Here is a 14,833-nt window from a genome sequence, read left to right as displayed (position 1 = left end):
TGTATTTTGATTTTCCCTCTTTATCACTTACTTTCATAAGAGAAAAAAAAGAGAAAGATTCAATAGAGATCCAGTCTTGCATATTATGTCATAATAATGCTCGGCAAAAACACGTGACTAAAGCTTTCCCTTTTGTTTGTGTTATCTTATCATAATGCATTTCGTTTTAAATTATAGACGAGTTATTAAAAAATTGTAATATAATATATATATATATATATATATATATATATATATATATATATATATATATGTATATATATATTGAATGTAAAAATGATTTCTTCCTATTCTTACGTTTGTCGTATCAACTAATAATATATGTAAACTTTCCTATCCAGTTACAGGACAATTAACCAGATAATTGTACTTCAAATGTTTATAGCTATAGAGCTACAATTAACGTTCGCCGCTTTGTCGTAAATCGAAATTGGCAAGCAAACGCGATAAATATTTCTACCGGGAGATATTATATCAGTTTTTACTTATATGTATATATTGGTCCCCCTAGCTCTGTAAAACTTAGCTAATAAGGTATTGTACAATAATGTGTTTTACATTACAGACAAAAAGATATCTAGCCTCTGTAACTACATAATATTTTAGCTGAAAAAAGCTATATATTGCATATATTTAGAAAATACTTAATACGTACTTCAACATTTATTTTTGTACTCCAGTCGCATTTGTTTTATTTTCTCTGTTTACTGATTCAAGTTCCTTGACTTTTGCGGCGTATTTCTCGTTGCACGCTGATAAGTTTTGTTGTACTTCATTCAGGGCCTTTTTATATCCATCCTGGATACGTTTGCATTCATTCGACAAAAATTCTCTATTCTGTTCCGCATAACTCTAAAATTCAAACATGCACTTTTCGCATAATCGTATTTTTTATAAAACAAAAAATAATTCAGTAAATGTATTCTACTTACCTTATAATTGTGCGCAGTTTGCTTTGCTCTCTGATATTTGTGCTTTAGCATATCTATATCGCTCTTCATGTATTTCTCTTTATCTTTCAGCGCTTTGATTTCGCTGATCAATTTCTCTTCATTGGACTTCAGCTTCTCTATCTCCCCATCTCTTTCAATCCCCTTGGCTTTACTTTCTTTGAGCTCAGCAGCCCATTCGGTCATCATTTGAGCCATCCAGTTTCTATCCTCTTCAACTTCGTTCTTCTTTTTCTTCAAATCCGCTTCCAATTTTTCGATTTGAAGTTTTCGTGCTTGTAATTCTTGATTGTAAGTTTCAAGTTTGCTTCTTATAATTTGACTAATCTGATTGATTTTTAGTTTCTCCGCCATTATTTCTTTTTGCAGAATTGCCACTTCTTGATTTTTCTCATTATATTTTGTTTGCCACTCCGAGACGATAGTTTTGTATTTTTCTTCCAGTTCCTTTCTTTTCTCGAAATTCCGCTCCTCAATTCCTCTGAGCTCTTTCGCCACCTTCTGTTCCATCCCTTCTCGTACCTCTTTCGCCATAATCTCCTTCATTTTCTGAAAATCGGTACTATCGTTCGTACTACGAGGAGACAGATTCAATTCCGCGGAGACTTTATTCTGACTCTTGACATATTGTTCGAATTGCTTGGCTTGATTTCGCAATTTCGTTACCAACTGATCTCTCTCATCTTTGATTTGCTCAAAATCTTTCAATAGCTTGCTCAGTTTTTCGTCCTTACATCGTAAATCTTGCTCAAGCTGTTGTATTCTCTGTTCCAGAGCCGCGGAATCATTGCCGAGCTCCTCCTTCGAATTATTTATCCTAGATAACTGTGCAACCAAATCCTTATAACAAGAGAGCTCCTTCTCCAATTCGCTTTTCGAATTTTGTGTAATGTCACCGCTACTCCGTAATTTTTCCTCAAAATTGTTAATTTTTGTCCTTGTGTCAAACAGTTCTGTTTCCAGTTCAGAGATTTTTTCCTTGTAAATGTCTCTTTCGCTGAGTAGATTATCGCACTGAATTTTCAGTGTCTCGTTTTCTGTTTGAAACCGAACGATCTTCAGTTTCACATCATCCGAGTCTTCGAACTTTGCTGTGCGTTTTAGATTCGACAATTCTAGATCTAATTTGGATATTTTTGCAAGAAGATCCTTTCTCTCACTGACTACTTTTTCATATTTTTTTTTCCATGATTCCTGCGAAATTTCCATTTGCGCTATTTTCAATCTGGCATCGTCCAACTCAGTTTGATAGTCAGATAATTTTTTCTGCTCCTGTACTGCAATTTGAAGTTTCTCTTCCAAACGCTTACAAGCTTCCTCCAGCTGTAATAGAATAGAACGCTATTATACAAAAGAAGAAACTAAGAAAATATGTAAAAATTCAATTATACCTGATTAATTTTTTCTAAATGTTCAGAGCAATGATCCGGTAAATGAAAACTTATTTCTTGATTCGGATGAGCATTTCTCAGTTCATGTAAAGCTTCTTCTTTTACTTGAAATGAAATATTGATTAAAAGAATAAAATTTTTTTATTACCATAGACATCATACTTTCTATACAAAGTATTTTATATTTTGTTTTATAGTATTTAATACTAACCTCTTTCTATCTCAGAATGTATCTTTTTCATATGATCCTCCTTTTTCCTCCTTTCATATATCAGATCTTTTTCCAATTCGATTATTTTGCTTTTGAAATCTTCGCATTCTTTAGTCAATTTATTACACAATTTAAGTTGCGTTTGCAATTCGTTCTCTAATTTTTCTACATCCTTGTGATGCAATTCAATTATAGTATATTTATTCTTTAATATTTTGATTTCATCTTTATGCTCACTTATTAATTGTTCCTTTGTTCCACATACGTCTATGTACAATTCTTTTACACGGCTTAATTCTTTTTGCGTTTGTTCTAATTGTACACTGGAAAAATAAAAATTCCACTTATGAATATATGTATATATATATATATATATATATATATATATATATATATATACATATATATATATATATTCTTGCGATATTTATTAATAATGTTTTTAATAAATTATTCAAAAATATCCAGAAACTATCAGATTAACTAATACTTACGACAATTGTACTATTTCCATTTGTGCTTCTTGCTTTACTCTCTCCACAGCTTTAGCATGTATTTCCAAATATTCTTTATTATATTCATCAATAGCTTCTTTTTCTTGTTGTTCCATAGTCTCTTGATGCATTTTATTAAGTTTCTCTTGGTTAACAGCTAAAGCCTCTTCTAATTTTTGTTCTATGCTAATTTTTTCATTATGTAATAATTCGTACTGTTTTCTTACATCATTTAAATGATCCGACAGTTTCTGTATCTTAGCATTCGCTTTCATGGCCTCATCTGTTAATACAGATTTCAGTTCTTGCTCTAATTCGTTAATTCGCTTGGCATACCGCGCCGCTTCCTGTCGACACGTTTCGGCTAACGTTACAGCTTTGTTTAACTCTTTTTCTTTCTGCGATAGAGTATTCTCTAAACGATTTATTTCTTTTCTTTTTACAGCTTGACCAGCCAGACATCTAAAAATTGTATACATAAATAGAAATAAACAAGTGTTAATACAATTTAATATTTAATAATTAAAATGCAAACGAAATAAATAAATAAATAAATAAATATATATATATATATATATATATATATATATGTATACATATGAACAATTTTTTACCTTTGCAATTCGCCTCTTAATTTATTTGTGATATCGTCAACCGGTTTCGATTTCGATTTATTATGAAGTTCACCTAATTTCATCTGTCTAATTGAATCAGATTCATCATCCAAGGTTGTGGTCAATAACGAATCATATTGCGCTATGTCGCTCTTAACCAGTTCCAATTTGTTCTACAAATAATTATATAACAAAAATCTTTTCTCTAAATTAACTTCTCATAATTAATGTATCTTCTGAGTAATCAAAGAATTTCAACAAAGAATCAAAGAAATTTAACATAGAATCTTTTAAATTACCTGCAATTCTTGTACAGTTTTATGAAGCTCCTCCTTTTCCTGAGTCAACATTTTCACTTGCGCTTGTAATTGCATTACTTGCTGAGCACTATTCGTAGCCATAAGATTGCGGCATTGGGCTTGACTTTCTTCCAATGCTTGTGCCAACCGATTCATAGTGTCACCCTTCTCCACCATAAGAGCCTCGTGCGCTCTTCGAGCATCATCTAATTTATGTTCGAGAGCGACACACGACGTCTCCTATTTAGAAGATAAATAATACAAGAAACTAAATAATATATACCAAACTAAATATATTAACATTACATATAAATGTGCAAAGTAATATCCAAAAAATAAAACATTAAGTTTATTGTATATTAAAAATGTATGATTGTTAGGCACTCATATTAATCATTTTTCTGTGTATTTAAATAAATAAATTATATGGAACAATAAACTATAAAAGAGATATATTCTGCCATAAAAATAATCAATAATGACTTGCCCAAATACTATTGTTGCCGTTGTCCATATTGAGCAGCTGTGGCAAATATAATTATAGAGAAAATGTATATGCAAAATATGAGAAATAGCTTGAATAAAGAGTTCGACAATACCTTGACATTTAATTTGTCTGTAAGAACATCTATCTGAGTCTGCATGTTTTTCATTTCCACCGTGTGTTTTTCTTGCGCCTGTTTCAAAAACTTTTCATGTGTCTTATCATTTGCTTGCAACATCTGTGCTCTTTCCAATATAGCAATCTTCTGTTGTAAATCTATGACAGAGTCTCTCGCAATATTCAATTCTTCCGTTATCTATACAAAATAATATTGTTGACATTACAAGACTTAATCTTAATCAAAATAAAATGCAGATATGTATTTTACGTTTTGATTTGTCTTCTCTAAAACTGTATTTTTCTCTTTTAAAGACTCCATTTGCATTTGCAGGTCAGTTATCTCAGCTTTAGCGTTAACTGAAAAAATTAATTCAGTCTGATTTGATATAATTAGACAGGCAAAGTAATTAAGATTACTTTGATTATGTGTGTTTAATAATAGCGTTAATACTGATGATTAAAATTGATATTTTTTACTCAAGGCTCCAAATAATTGTATAACTTCTTTCATCCTTACCAAGTGCACGTTGCGCTTGAGTCCTGGAAATATTAATTTTATCGATTTCCGCTTGTAACAGCATTAATTTTTTGGACATTTGATTTTTTTCATCCTCTTTTTCTAATTGTAATTGTTGCAACTCATCCGTCAAACGGTCGATATCTCTTAATCTGACCTTATACAGTACTTCAAGTTGCTCCTTGCTATTATACTCTGCCGTTTTGTACGCTGCATCGTCATCTATTGACCTGCCATTTGGACTAGTCTTGTAGCAATGATTCATATGATCCGAGGTAGCGTTGTCGCCTCCACCAAACTCGTGAATCTGCTTATTTTGTACATTATTTTCATGCCCATCGATAAAACCGTTGTTGGAGTATTTCTTGAGTATATGAGTATTGTAATGATTAGCTGGTGTTTCGTAATTATAGGGATAATTTTCGCCAAACGTGACCTCTTTGACCGACTGTGGATGCATCTTGCGAGAATATCCAATTGATGGTTTTGATAATTCGTATGGCGTCTCCAGCATGCTATTGCTATTGCTGTTGTCATTGAATTTATTGTTAGCATACGGCGTTTCTGTCTGTCTGTACAAATCAAAATCGGCTTGCACAATCCCACCGGTTTCGGAATCAGATATGTGATTAGTTATAACATTGTCATCATAATTATTCAAATTCTCCATACAATTATAGACATTAAATTCCTTCCGCACTACCGCTACCTGACCTTTGGCAGGCGTAACTGACTCCAAGCCAGAGTTGACTACTATATTGGTGTAATCAGTATCTCTGATACTATCATCTTGATAGTGACTACTATCAACAGAACTGGCATCATCATTTTCCAAATCATCGAATGCCGTTGTCATGAGAGCCTGGAGCTGAAAGAACAATAATTATAGCAAAATTTGCACATGCTTTTATAAATTTTTATCATTTGTTATCGCAAAACACACAATGTTATAAAATTCTTTCTTAAAAGAGAAAAAAAAAAACTATATGCAATAGATATGTTTATATAGTTTTTTCTTATACATCAATTTTTTTGCAACAGAATCTTATACAATAAAGATTTATTATGTTCTTTTGCAGATTCTGTTCTTCCAGAGTACAATAATTAAATTGATCGATAAGGAGGATTCTACAGATGGATTTTGTGTATTATTTTTCTAGTGTAGAGAATATAATAGCAGCATATAAAAACTGATCCGCAGTAAAATTTTATTACATCATTATAATGCGTGGACTTGGATATATGATTCTCCACCTTTCATTTGCAAAAAAATGTAATAATATTTTATAACACCTCTTTCTCTTTCTCTGCACACAATGAAACCGTATAAGGGAAGCTTTTATACATGCAATCTCTCTTGTCCATTGAGATTTAACTCGTAAGCGCGTGTAACAATTCTATGGGAAGAAAAAAAAGAGCTGTGTTACCTCTCCTTCACGTCGCTTCTTATCCTCTTGCTCTTCGTCTTCCTCGAGCCTCTGCGTCACCGTATTCAGTTGTATGCTTTCAGAGCCTTGAAACAGGCTCAAGCCTGGGCCCGCCTCCATGCCCTGGTGCTAGCTAGCGTGACAAACCTCACGACGAACAACGGCTCGCGATATGATTAAAGACGGATGCGTCTATCGTGCGCAGCATATTTTTGTTTATAACGCCATAACCTAGACGCAACAAGTGGGTCACGGTGGTGTACACACGATATGTGTGGCGGGACCCGCGTCGTATACGACGCACGCGACGACGGGTACGACGGGAGATACGACGCGTCGCGACGCGCACATCCCTCGGTATTACGCGGGAATTGACGAGACGGGCAACGAGCAGCCGCTGTGGATGCGGATACTGCGACAGCGACACACAAGTGAGCGTGCGCGATTATTATTTATATACGCCACTGTATATAGTATCACGAATCGCGATACGATACAAGCGAGGGGACTATGCGTGCTTGTAAACAATCGTTGCGTAAAGTCCGACCGTCGTTGGAGCGTGGTGAAGTGAGGAGCGGAGCAGTACCAGCGTAGGAAGTTGGTTTATACGCGGAAATGGGCTCGCTCGCCTATCATTGGTTGTCGCCGATGATTTTATCACTAGAGCGCGACCACGCGCGAGTTTGCAAATCACTCGTTTAGCGCCTCCGCTTGGCGCTAGACACGCGATCGTTTGTTGACCGTGTATTTCCTAATAATTATATATGATCGTATCTTATTAGGGTCGGGCCAAAGAGGTAAATTACGAAGAGGAAAAAGAAGAAGATTTATATAAGAGAAAATTATAATCACATTACATTTGAATTAAAGTGAACATTTCTTTTTTTTTGTACATTTATTTTGTATTAATTAATTGCACTTAATTAATACGTAACGCGAAAGTATAAATACTGCTACTGCTTTGTTAGCGATTTTGTTGGTTCCATCAAATTTGAAAAACATATATATATATATATATATATATATATATATAATAATTCATATTCAACGTCAACACATGAAATAGCATCCAGGAGTGATATAACATTTTGGGAACTCTCTTATTGTTTTGTAAAATGTTCGTGTCTTTGTGTGTACATAGAAATAAGAATACACATCCCTTTGCTCTTCTGATTTGCTATAACAATGCGAGGTTTTCCTTCAATTTTTTATATCTTTCTATAAGAAATAACAACAGGAAATTAAATAAAATATAGAATAATATATTAAATATTTATTATTTAATTTTTAAAAAGTATAAAAATACTAAATAAGTGTTAAAAGTGCTGTTCATGTTATATATTTTGATGTTACTTATAAAAAAAAAAAAAATATTTTTATTTTTTTTTTTTTATTTGCTATAAATTATTTTCCATTATTATTATTATTATTATATATATATATTATTTTTTGTCAGGTCAGGTCTGGTCAGGTCAGGTCAGGCCAGGCTAGGTTAGGCTAGGCTAGGCTAGGCCAGGCCAGGCCAGGTCAGGCCAGGCCAGGGCTAGGTTGAGGCTAGGTTAGGCCAGGTTAGGCTAGGCTAGCAGGCTAGGCTAGGTTAGGTTAGGCAGGCCAGGTTAGGCTAGGCTAGGTTAGGCCAGGCCAGGTCAGGCCAGGCCAGGCTAGGCCAGGCCAGGCCAGGCCAGGCCAGGCCAGGCCAGGCCAGGCCAGGCCAGGCCAGGTTATGGCCAGGCCAGGCTAGGCCAGGCCAGGCCAGGCCAGGCCAGGCTCTAGGCCAGGCCAGGCCAGGCCAGGCCAGGCCAGGCCAGGCCAGGCCAGGCCAGGCCAGGCCAGGCTAGGCCAGGCCAGGCCAGGCCAGGCCAGGCTAGGTAGGCCAGGCCAGGTTAGGTTAGGCCAGGTCAGGCCAGGCTAGGCTAGGCCAGGCCAGGCCAGGCCAGGCCAGGCCAGGCCAGGCCAGGCTGTCAGGCCAGGCCAGGCCAGGCCAGGCCAGGCCAGGCCAGGCCAGGGCCAGGCCAGGCCAGGCCAGGCCAGGCCAGGCCAGGCCAGGCCAGGCCAGGCCAGGCCAGGCCAGGCCAGGCCAGGCCAGGCCAGGCCAGGCCAGGCCAGGCCAGGCCAGGCCAGGCCAGGCCAGGCCAGGCCAGGCCAGGCCAGGCCAGGCCAGGCCAGGGCCAGGCCAGGCCAGGCCAGGCCAGGCCAGGCCAGGCCAGGCCAGGCCAGGCCAGGCCAGGCCAGGCCAGGCCAGGCCAGGCCAGGCCAGGCCAGGCCAGGCCAGGCCAGGCCAGGCCAGGCCAGGCCAGGCCAGGCCAGGCCAGGCCAGGCCAGGCCAGGCCAGGCCAGGCCAGGCCAGGCCAGGCCAGGCCAGGCCAGGCCAGGCCAGGCCAGGCCAGGCCAGGCCAGGCCAGGCCAGGCCAGGCCAGGCCAGGCCAGGCCAGGCCAGGCCAGGCCAGGCCAGGCCAGGCCAGGCCAGGCCAGGCCAGGCCAGGCCAGGCCAGGCCAGGCCAGGCCAGGCCAGGCCAGGCCAGGCCAGGCCAGGCCAGGCCAGGCCAGGCCAGGCCAGGCCAGGCCAGGCCAGGCCAGGCCAGGCCAGGCCAGGCCAGGCCAGGCCAGGCCAGGCCAGGCCAGGCCAGGCCAGGCCAGGCCAGGCCAGGCCAGGCCAGGCCAGGCCAGGCCAGGCCAGGCCAGGCCAGGCCAGGCCAGGCCAGGCCAGGCCAGGCCAGGCCAGGCCAGGCCAGGCCAGGCCAGGCCAGGCCAGGCCAGGCCAGGCCAGGCCAGGCCAGGCCAGGCCAGGCCAGGCCAGGCCAGGCCAGGCCAGGCCAGGCCAGGCCAGGCCAGGCCAGGCCAGGCCAGGCCAGGCCAGGCCAGGCTCAGGCCAGGCCAGGCCAGGCCAGGCCAGGCTCAGGCCAGGCCAGGCCAGGCCAGGCCAGGCCAGGCCAGGCCAGGCCAGGCCAGGCCAGGCCAGGCCAGGCCAGGCCAGGCCAGGCCAGGCCAGGCTCAGGCCAGGCCAGGCCAGGCCAGGCCAGGCCAGGCCAGGCCAGGCCAGGCCAGGCCAGGCCAGGCCAGGCCAGGCCAGGCCAGGCCAGGCCAGGCCAGGCCAGGCCAGGCCAGGCTCAGGCCAGGCCAGGCCAGGCCAGGCCAGGCCAGGCCAGGCCAGGCCAGGCCAGGCCAGGCCAGGCCAGGCCAGGCCAGGCCAGGCCAGGCCAGGCCAGGCCAGGCCAGGCCAGGCCAGGCCAGGCCAGGCCAGGCCAGGCCAGGCCAGGCCAGGCCAGGCCAGGCCAGGCCAGGCCAGGCCAGGCCAGGCCAGGGCCAGGCCAGGCCAGGCCAGGCCAGGCCAGGCCAGGCCAGGCCAGGCCAGGCCAGGCCAGGCCAGGCCAGGCCAGGCCAGGCCAGGCCAGGCCAGGCCAGGCCAGGCTCAGGCCAGGCCAGGCCAGGCCAGGCCAGGCCAGGCCAGGCCAGGCCAGGCCAGGCCAGGCCAGGCCAGGCCAGGCCAGGCCAGGCCAGGCCAGGCCAGGCCAGGCCAGGCCAGGCCAGGCCAGGCCAGGCCAGGCCAGGCCAGGCCAGGCCAGGCCAGGCCAGGCCAGGCCAGGCCAGGCCAGGCCAGGCCAGGCCAGGCCAGGCCAGGCCAGGCCAGTGCCAGGCCGAGGCCAGGCCAGGGCCAGGCCAGGCCAGGCCAGGCCAGGCTAGTGTCAGGCCAGGCCAGGCCAGTGCCAGGCCAGGCCAGGCCAGGCCAGCGCCAGGCCAGGCCAGGCCAGGCCAGGCCAGGCCAGGCCAGGGCCAGGCCAGGCCGAGGCCAGGCTCAGGCCAGGCCAGGCCAGGCCGTAGGCCAGGCCAGGCCAGGCCAGGCCAGGTAGCCAGGCCAGGCCAGGCCAGGCCAGGCCAGGCCAGGCCAGGCTCAGGCCTAGGCCAGGCCTAGGCCAGGCCAGGCTAGGCCAGGCCAGGGGCCAGGCTCAGGCCAGGCCAGGCCAGGCCAGGCCAGGCCAGGCCAGGCCAGGCCAGGCCAGGCCAGGCCAAGGCCAGGCCAGGCCAGGCCAGGCCAGGCCAGGCCAGGCTGGAAACAGGCCAGGCCAGGCCAGGCCAGGCCAGGCCAGGCCAGGCCAGGCCAGGCTAGGCCAGGGCCAGGCCAGGCCAGGGGCCAGGCCTAGGCCAGGCCAGGCCAGGCCAGGCCAGGCTAGTGCCAGGCCAGGCCAGGCCAGGCCAGGCCAGGCCAGCAGGCCAGGCCAGGCCAGGCCAGGCCAGGCCAGGCCAGGCCAGGCTCAGGCCAGGCCAGGCCAGGCCAGGCCAGGCACAGGCCAGGCCAGGCCAGGCCAGGCCAGGCCAGGGCCAGGCCAGGCCTAGGCCAGGCCAGGCCAGGCCAGGCCAGGCCAGGCCAGGCCAGGCCAGGCCAGGCCAGGGCCAGGCCAGGCTAGCAGGCCAGGCCAGGCCAGGCCAGGCCAGGCCAGGCCAGGCCAGGCCAGGCCAGGCCAGGCCAGGCCAGGCCAGGCCAGGCCAGGCCAGGCCAGGCCAGGCCAGGCCAGGCCAGGGCCAGTGCCAGGCCAGGCCAGGCCAGGGCCAGGCTCAGGCCAGGCCAGGCCAGGCTCAGGCCAGGCCAGGCCAGGCCAGGCCGAGGCTCAGGCCAGGCCATGGGCCAGGGCCAGGCCAGGCCAGGCCAGGCCAGGTCAGGCGGCAAGGGCCAGGCCAGGCCAGGCCAGGCCAGGCCAGGCCAGGCCAGGCCAGGCCAGGCCAGGCCAGGGCCAGGCCAGGCCAGGCCAGGCCAGGCCAGGCAGGCCAGGCCAGGCTAGGCCAGGCCAGGCCAGGCCAGGTGGCCAGGCCAGGCCAGGCCAGAGCCAGGCTAGGCCAGGCCAGGCGTCAGGCCAGGCCAGGCCAGGCCAGGCTAGGCCAGGCCAGGCCAGGCCGAAGGCCAGGCGTCTAGGCCAGGCCAGGACAGGCCAGGCCAGGCCAGGCCAGGCCAGGCCAGGCCAGGCCAGGCCAGGCCAGGCCAGGCCAGGCCAGGCCAGGCCAGGCCAGCAGGCCAGGCCAGGCCAGGCCAGGCCAGGCCAGGCCAGGCCAGGCCAGGCCAGGCCAGGCCAGGCCAGGCCAGGCCAGGCCAGGCCAGGCCAGGCCAGGCCAGGCACAGGCCAGGCCAGGCCAGCCAGGCCAGGCCAGGCCAGGCCAGGCCAGGCCAGGCCAGGCCAGGCCAGGCCAGGCCAGGCCAGGCCAGAGCCAGCGCTAGGCCAGGCCAGGCCAGGCCAGGCCAGGCCAGGCCAGGCCAGGCCAGCCAGGCGCCAGGCCAGGCCAGGCCAGGCCAGGCCAGGCCAGGCCAGGCCAGGCCAGGCTCAGGCCGGAGGCCAGGCCAGCCAGCGCCAGGCCACGGCCAGGCTGCAGTGCCAGGCCAGGCCAGGGCCAGGCCAGGCCAGGCCAGGCCAGGCCAGGTCAGGCCAGGCCAGGCCAGGCCAGGCCAGGCCAGGCTGAGCTCAGGCCAGGGCCAGGCCTAGGCCAGGCCAGGCCAGGCCAGGCCAGGCCAGGCCAGGCCAGGCCAGCGCCAGGCCAGGCCAGGCCAGGGCCAGGCCAGGCCAGGCCAGGCCAGGCCAGGCCTAGGCCAGGGCCAGGCCAGGCCAGGCCAGGCCAGGCCAGGCCAGGCCAGGCCAGGCCAGGCCAGGCCAGGCCAGGCCAGGCCAGGCCAGGCCAGGCCAGGCCAGGCCAGGCCAGGCCAGGCTAGGCCAGGGCCAGGCCAGGCCAGGCCAGGCCAGGCCAGGCCAGGCCAGGCCAGGGCCAGGCCAGGTTAGGCCAGGCCAGGCCAGGCCAGGGCCAGGCCAGGCTAGGCCAGGCCAGGCCACGGCCAGGCCAGGCCAGCCAGGCCAGGGCCAGGCCAGGCCAGGCCAGGCCAGGCCAGGCTAGGCCAGGTTAGTAGGCTAGGCCAGGCTCAGGCTAGGGGTCAGGTTAGGCCAGGCTAGGCCAGGCCAGGCTAGGCCAGGCTAGGGCGCAGCGCCAGGCGCCAGCCTGCGCCGTGGGCTCGTGCCAGGCTAGGCGCAGCGCCAGGCCAGGCCAGGCCAGGCCAGGCCAGGCCAGGCCAGGCCAGGCCAGGCCAGGCCAGGCCAGGCCAGGCCAGGCCAGGCCAGGCCAGGCTAGGCTCAGGCCAGGCCAGGGCTAGGCCAGGCTAGGCTAGGCTAGGCTAGGCTAGCTAGGTTATGGGCCCAGGCTAGGCTAGGCGCTAGGCTAGGCCTAGGCTTAGGTTGAGGCCAGGCTAGGCCAGGCCAGGGCCAGGTTAGGCCAGGTTAGGTTAGGGGTTGAAGAAGGTTAAGTTAGGCCAGGCTTAGGTTAGGTTAGGTTAGGTTAGGTTAGGCTAGGGCTAGGTTAGGTTAGGGTTAGGCTCAGGGCCAGGCCAGGCCAGGCCAGGCTAGGCCAGCCCAGGCCAGGCCAGGCCAGGCCAGGCCAGGCCAGGCCCAGGCCAGGCCAGGCCAGGCCAGCCAGGCCAGGCCAGGCCAGGCCAGGCCAGGCCAGGCCAGGCCAGGCCAGGCCAGGCCAGGCCAGGGCCAGGCCAGGCCAGGCCAGGCCAGGCCAGGCACAGGCCAGTGCCAGCAGGCCAGGCCAGTGCCAGCCAGGCCAGGCCAGCCTGTGCCAGCCAGGCCAGGCCAGGCCAGGCCAGGCCAGGCCCAGGCCAGGCCAGGCCAGGCCAGGCCAGGCCAGGCCAGGCCAGGCCAGGCTGAAGGCCAGGGCCAGGCCAGGCCAGGCCAGGCCAGGCCAGGCCAGGCCAGGGCCAGGCCAGGCCAGGCTTCAGGCCAGCCCAGGCCAGCTGTGTCAGGCCAGTGCCAGGCCAGGCCAGGCCAGGCCAGGCCAGTTGCGCTGTGTTGCACAGGCCAGGCCAGGCCAGGCCAGGGCCAGGCCAGGCCGTGTTGTAGCCAGGCCAGGCCAGGGCCAGGCCAGGCCAGCCGGGCCAGGCCAGGCCAGTGCCGAGCCAGGCCAGGCCAGGCCAGGCCAGGCCAGGCCAGGCCAGGCCAGGCCAGGCCAGGCCAGGCCAGGCCAGGCCAGGCCAGGGCCGTGGCCAGGCCAGGCCAGGCCAGGGCCAGGCCAGGCTACAGGGCTACAGGCCGTGGGGCCAGGCCAGGCTCAGGCCGAGGCCAGGCCAGGCCAGGCCAGGCCAGGCCAGGCCGTGGCCAGGCCAGGCCAGGCCAGGCCAGGCCAGCCGCCAGCCGCTCGCGCCGCCAGCCCAGGCCAGGCCAGGCCAGGCCAGGCCAGGCCAGGCCAGGCCAGGCCAGGCCAGGCCGTGCAGGCCAGGCCAGGCCAGGCCAGGCCAGGCCAGCCAGCCAGGCCAGCAAACAGCCTGCAACAGGCCAGGCCACGGCCAGGCCAGTGTCAAAATAAAACAGGCAACAGCGCAGTCAGGCCAGGCCGGTGCCTAGGCCAGGCCAGGCCAGGCCAGTTAGGCCAGGCCAGGCCAGTTAGGCCAGGCCAGGCCAGGCTAGGCCAGGCCAGGCCAGGGCCGTGTTGCGGTTACAGGCTGTGCTAGGCCAGTTAGGCCAGGCCAGGCCGAAAGTTAGCCTGTGGCCAGTTAGGCCAGGCCAGGCCAGCCAGGCCAGGCGCTTAGGCGCAAGAAGCAGCAGGCCAGGCTCAGCCAGCCAGGCCAGGCCAGGCCAGGCCAGGCCAGGCCAGGCCAGGCCAGGCCAGGCCAGGCCGAGGCCAGGCTGTGTCAGGCCAGGCCAGGCCAGGCCAGGCCAGCCAGCCAGCCAGGCCAGCCAGGCCACAGAAGCCAGGGCCAGGCCAGGCCAGGCCTGTGGCCACAGGCCGTGCCAGGCTGCAGGCCAGGCCAGGCCAGGCCAGCCCAGGCCAGGCCAGGCCAGGCCAGGCCAGCCAGCCAGTGCCCAGCCCAGGCCAGGCCAGGCCAGGCCAGGCCAGGCCACAGGCCGAAAATAGGCCAGGCCAGGCCGTGGCCAGCCAGGCCAGGCCAGGCCAGGCCAGGCCAGGCCAGGCCAGGCCAGGCCAGGCCAGGCCAGGCCAGGCCAGGCCAGGCCAGGCCAGGCCAGGCCAGGCCAGGCCAGGCCAGGCCAGGCCAGGCCAGGCCAGGCCAGGCCAGGCCAGGCCAGGCCAGGCCAGGCCAGGCCAGGCCAGGCCAGGCCAGGCCAGGCCAGGCCAGGCCAGGCCAGGCCAGGCCAGGCCAGGCCAGGCCAGGCCAGGCCAGGCCAGGCCAGGCCAGGCCAGGCCAGGCCAGGCCAGGCCAGGCCAGGCCAGGCCAGGCCAGGCCAGGCCAGGCCAGGCCAGGCCAGGCCAGGCCAGGCCAGGCCAGGCCAGGCCAGGCCAGGCCAGGCCAGGCCAGGCCAGGCCAGGCCAGGCCAGGCCAGGCCAGGCCAGGCCAGGC

The 14,833-nt window shown here is 53.1% G+C and overlaps 1 protein-coding gene across 2 annotated transcripts; it reads right to left on the bottom strand.

The window, feature by feature from the left end:
* Positions 1 to 240: 240 nt before the first annotated feature.
* Positions 241 to 7,146, bottom strand: LOC126854809 (repetitive organellar protein-like). 2 transcript variants are annotated; one of them, XM_050601894.1, is made up of 12 exons: positions 6,508 to 7,146; positions 5,081 to 5,948; positions 4,832 to 4,920; positions 4,559 to 4,759; positions 4,447 to 4,482; positions 3,960 to 4,199; positions 3,661 to 3,833; positions 3,047 to 3,508; positions 2,553 to 2,875; positions 2,342 to 2,445; positions 933 to 2,273; positions 241 to 852 (listed from the first exon to the last, which is right to left on the bottom strand). In XM_050601894.1, the coding sequence occupies exons 1-12, from the start codon at positions 6,625 to 6,627 to the stop codon at positions 664 to 666; spliced, it is 4,146 nt and encodes a 1,381-aa protein (XP_050457851.1). In that variant the 5' UTR covers positions 6,628 to 7,146; the 3' UTR covers positions 241 to 663. The 2 variants fall into 2 exon arrangements, with proteins under 2 accessions (XP_050457851.1, XP_050457860.1); XM_050601903.1 differs by lacking the exon at positions 4,447 to 4,482 and having other exon boundaries at positions 6,508 to 7,145.
* Positions 7,147 to 14,833: the final 7,687 nt, after the last annotated feature.

Source organism: Cataglyphis hispanica, chromosome 1 (assembly GCF_021464435.1).
Source record: "Cataglyphis hispanica isolate Lineage 1 chromosome 1, ULB_Chis1_1.0, whole genome shotgun sequence".
Classification (NCBI taxonomy): Eukaryota; Metazoa; Arthropoda; class Insecta; order Hymenoptera; family Formicidae; genus Cataglyphis; species Cataglyphis hispanica.
The sequence above is the reverse complement of the archived record's forward strand: the minus strand, read 5'-3'. Positions and strand labels throughout refer to the sequence as shown.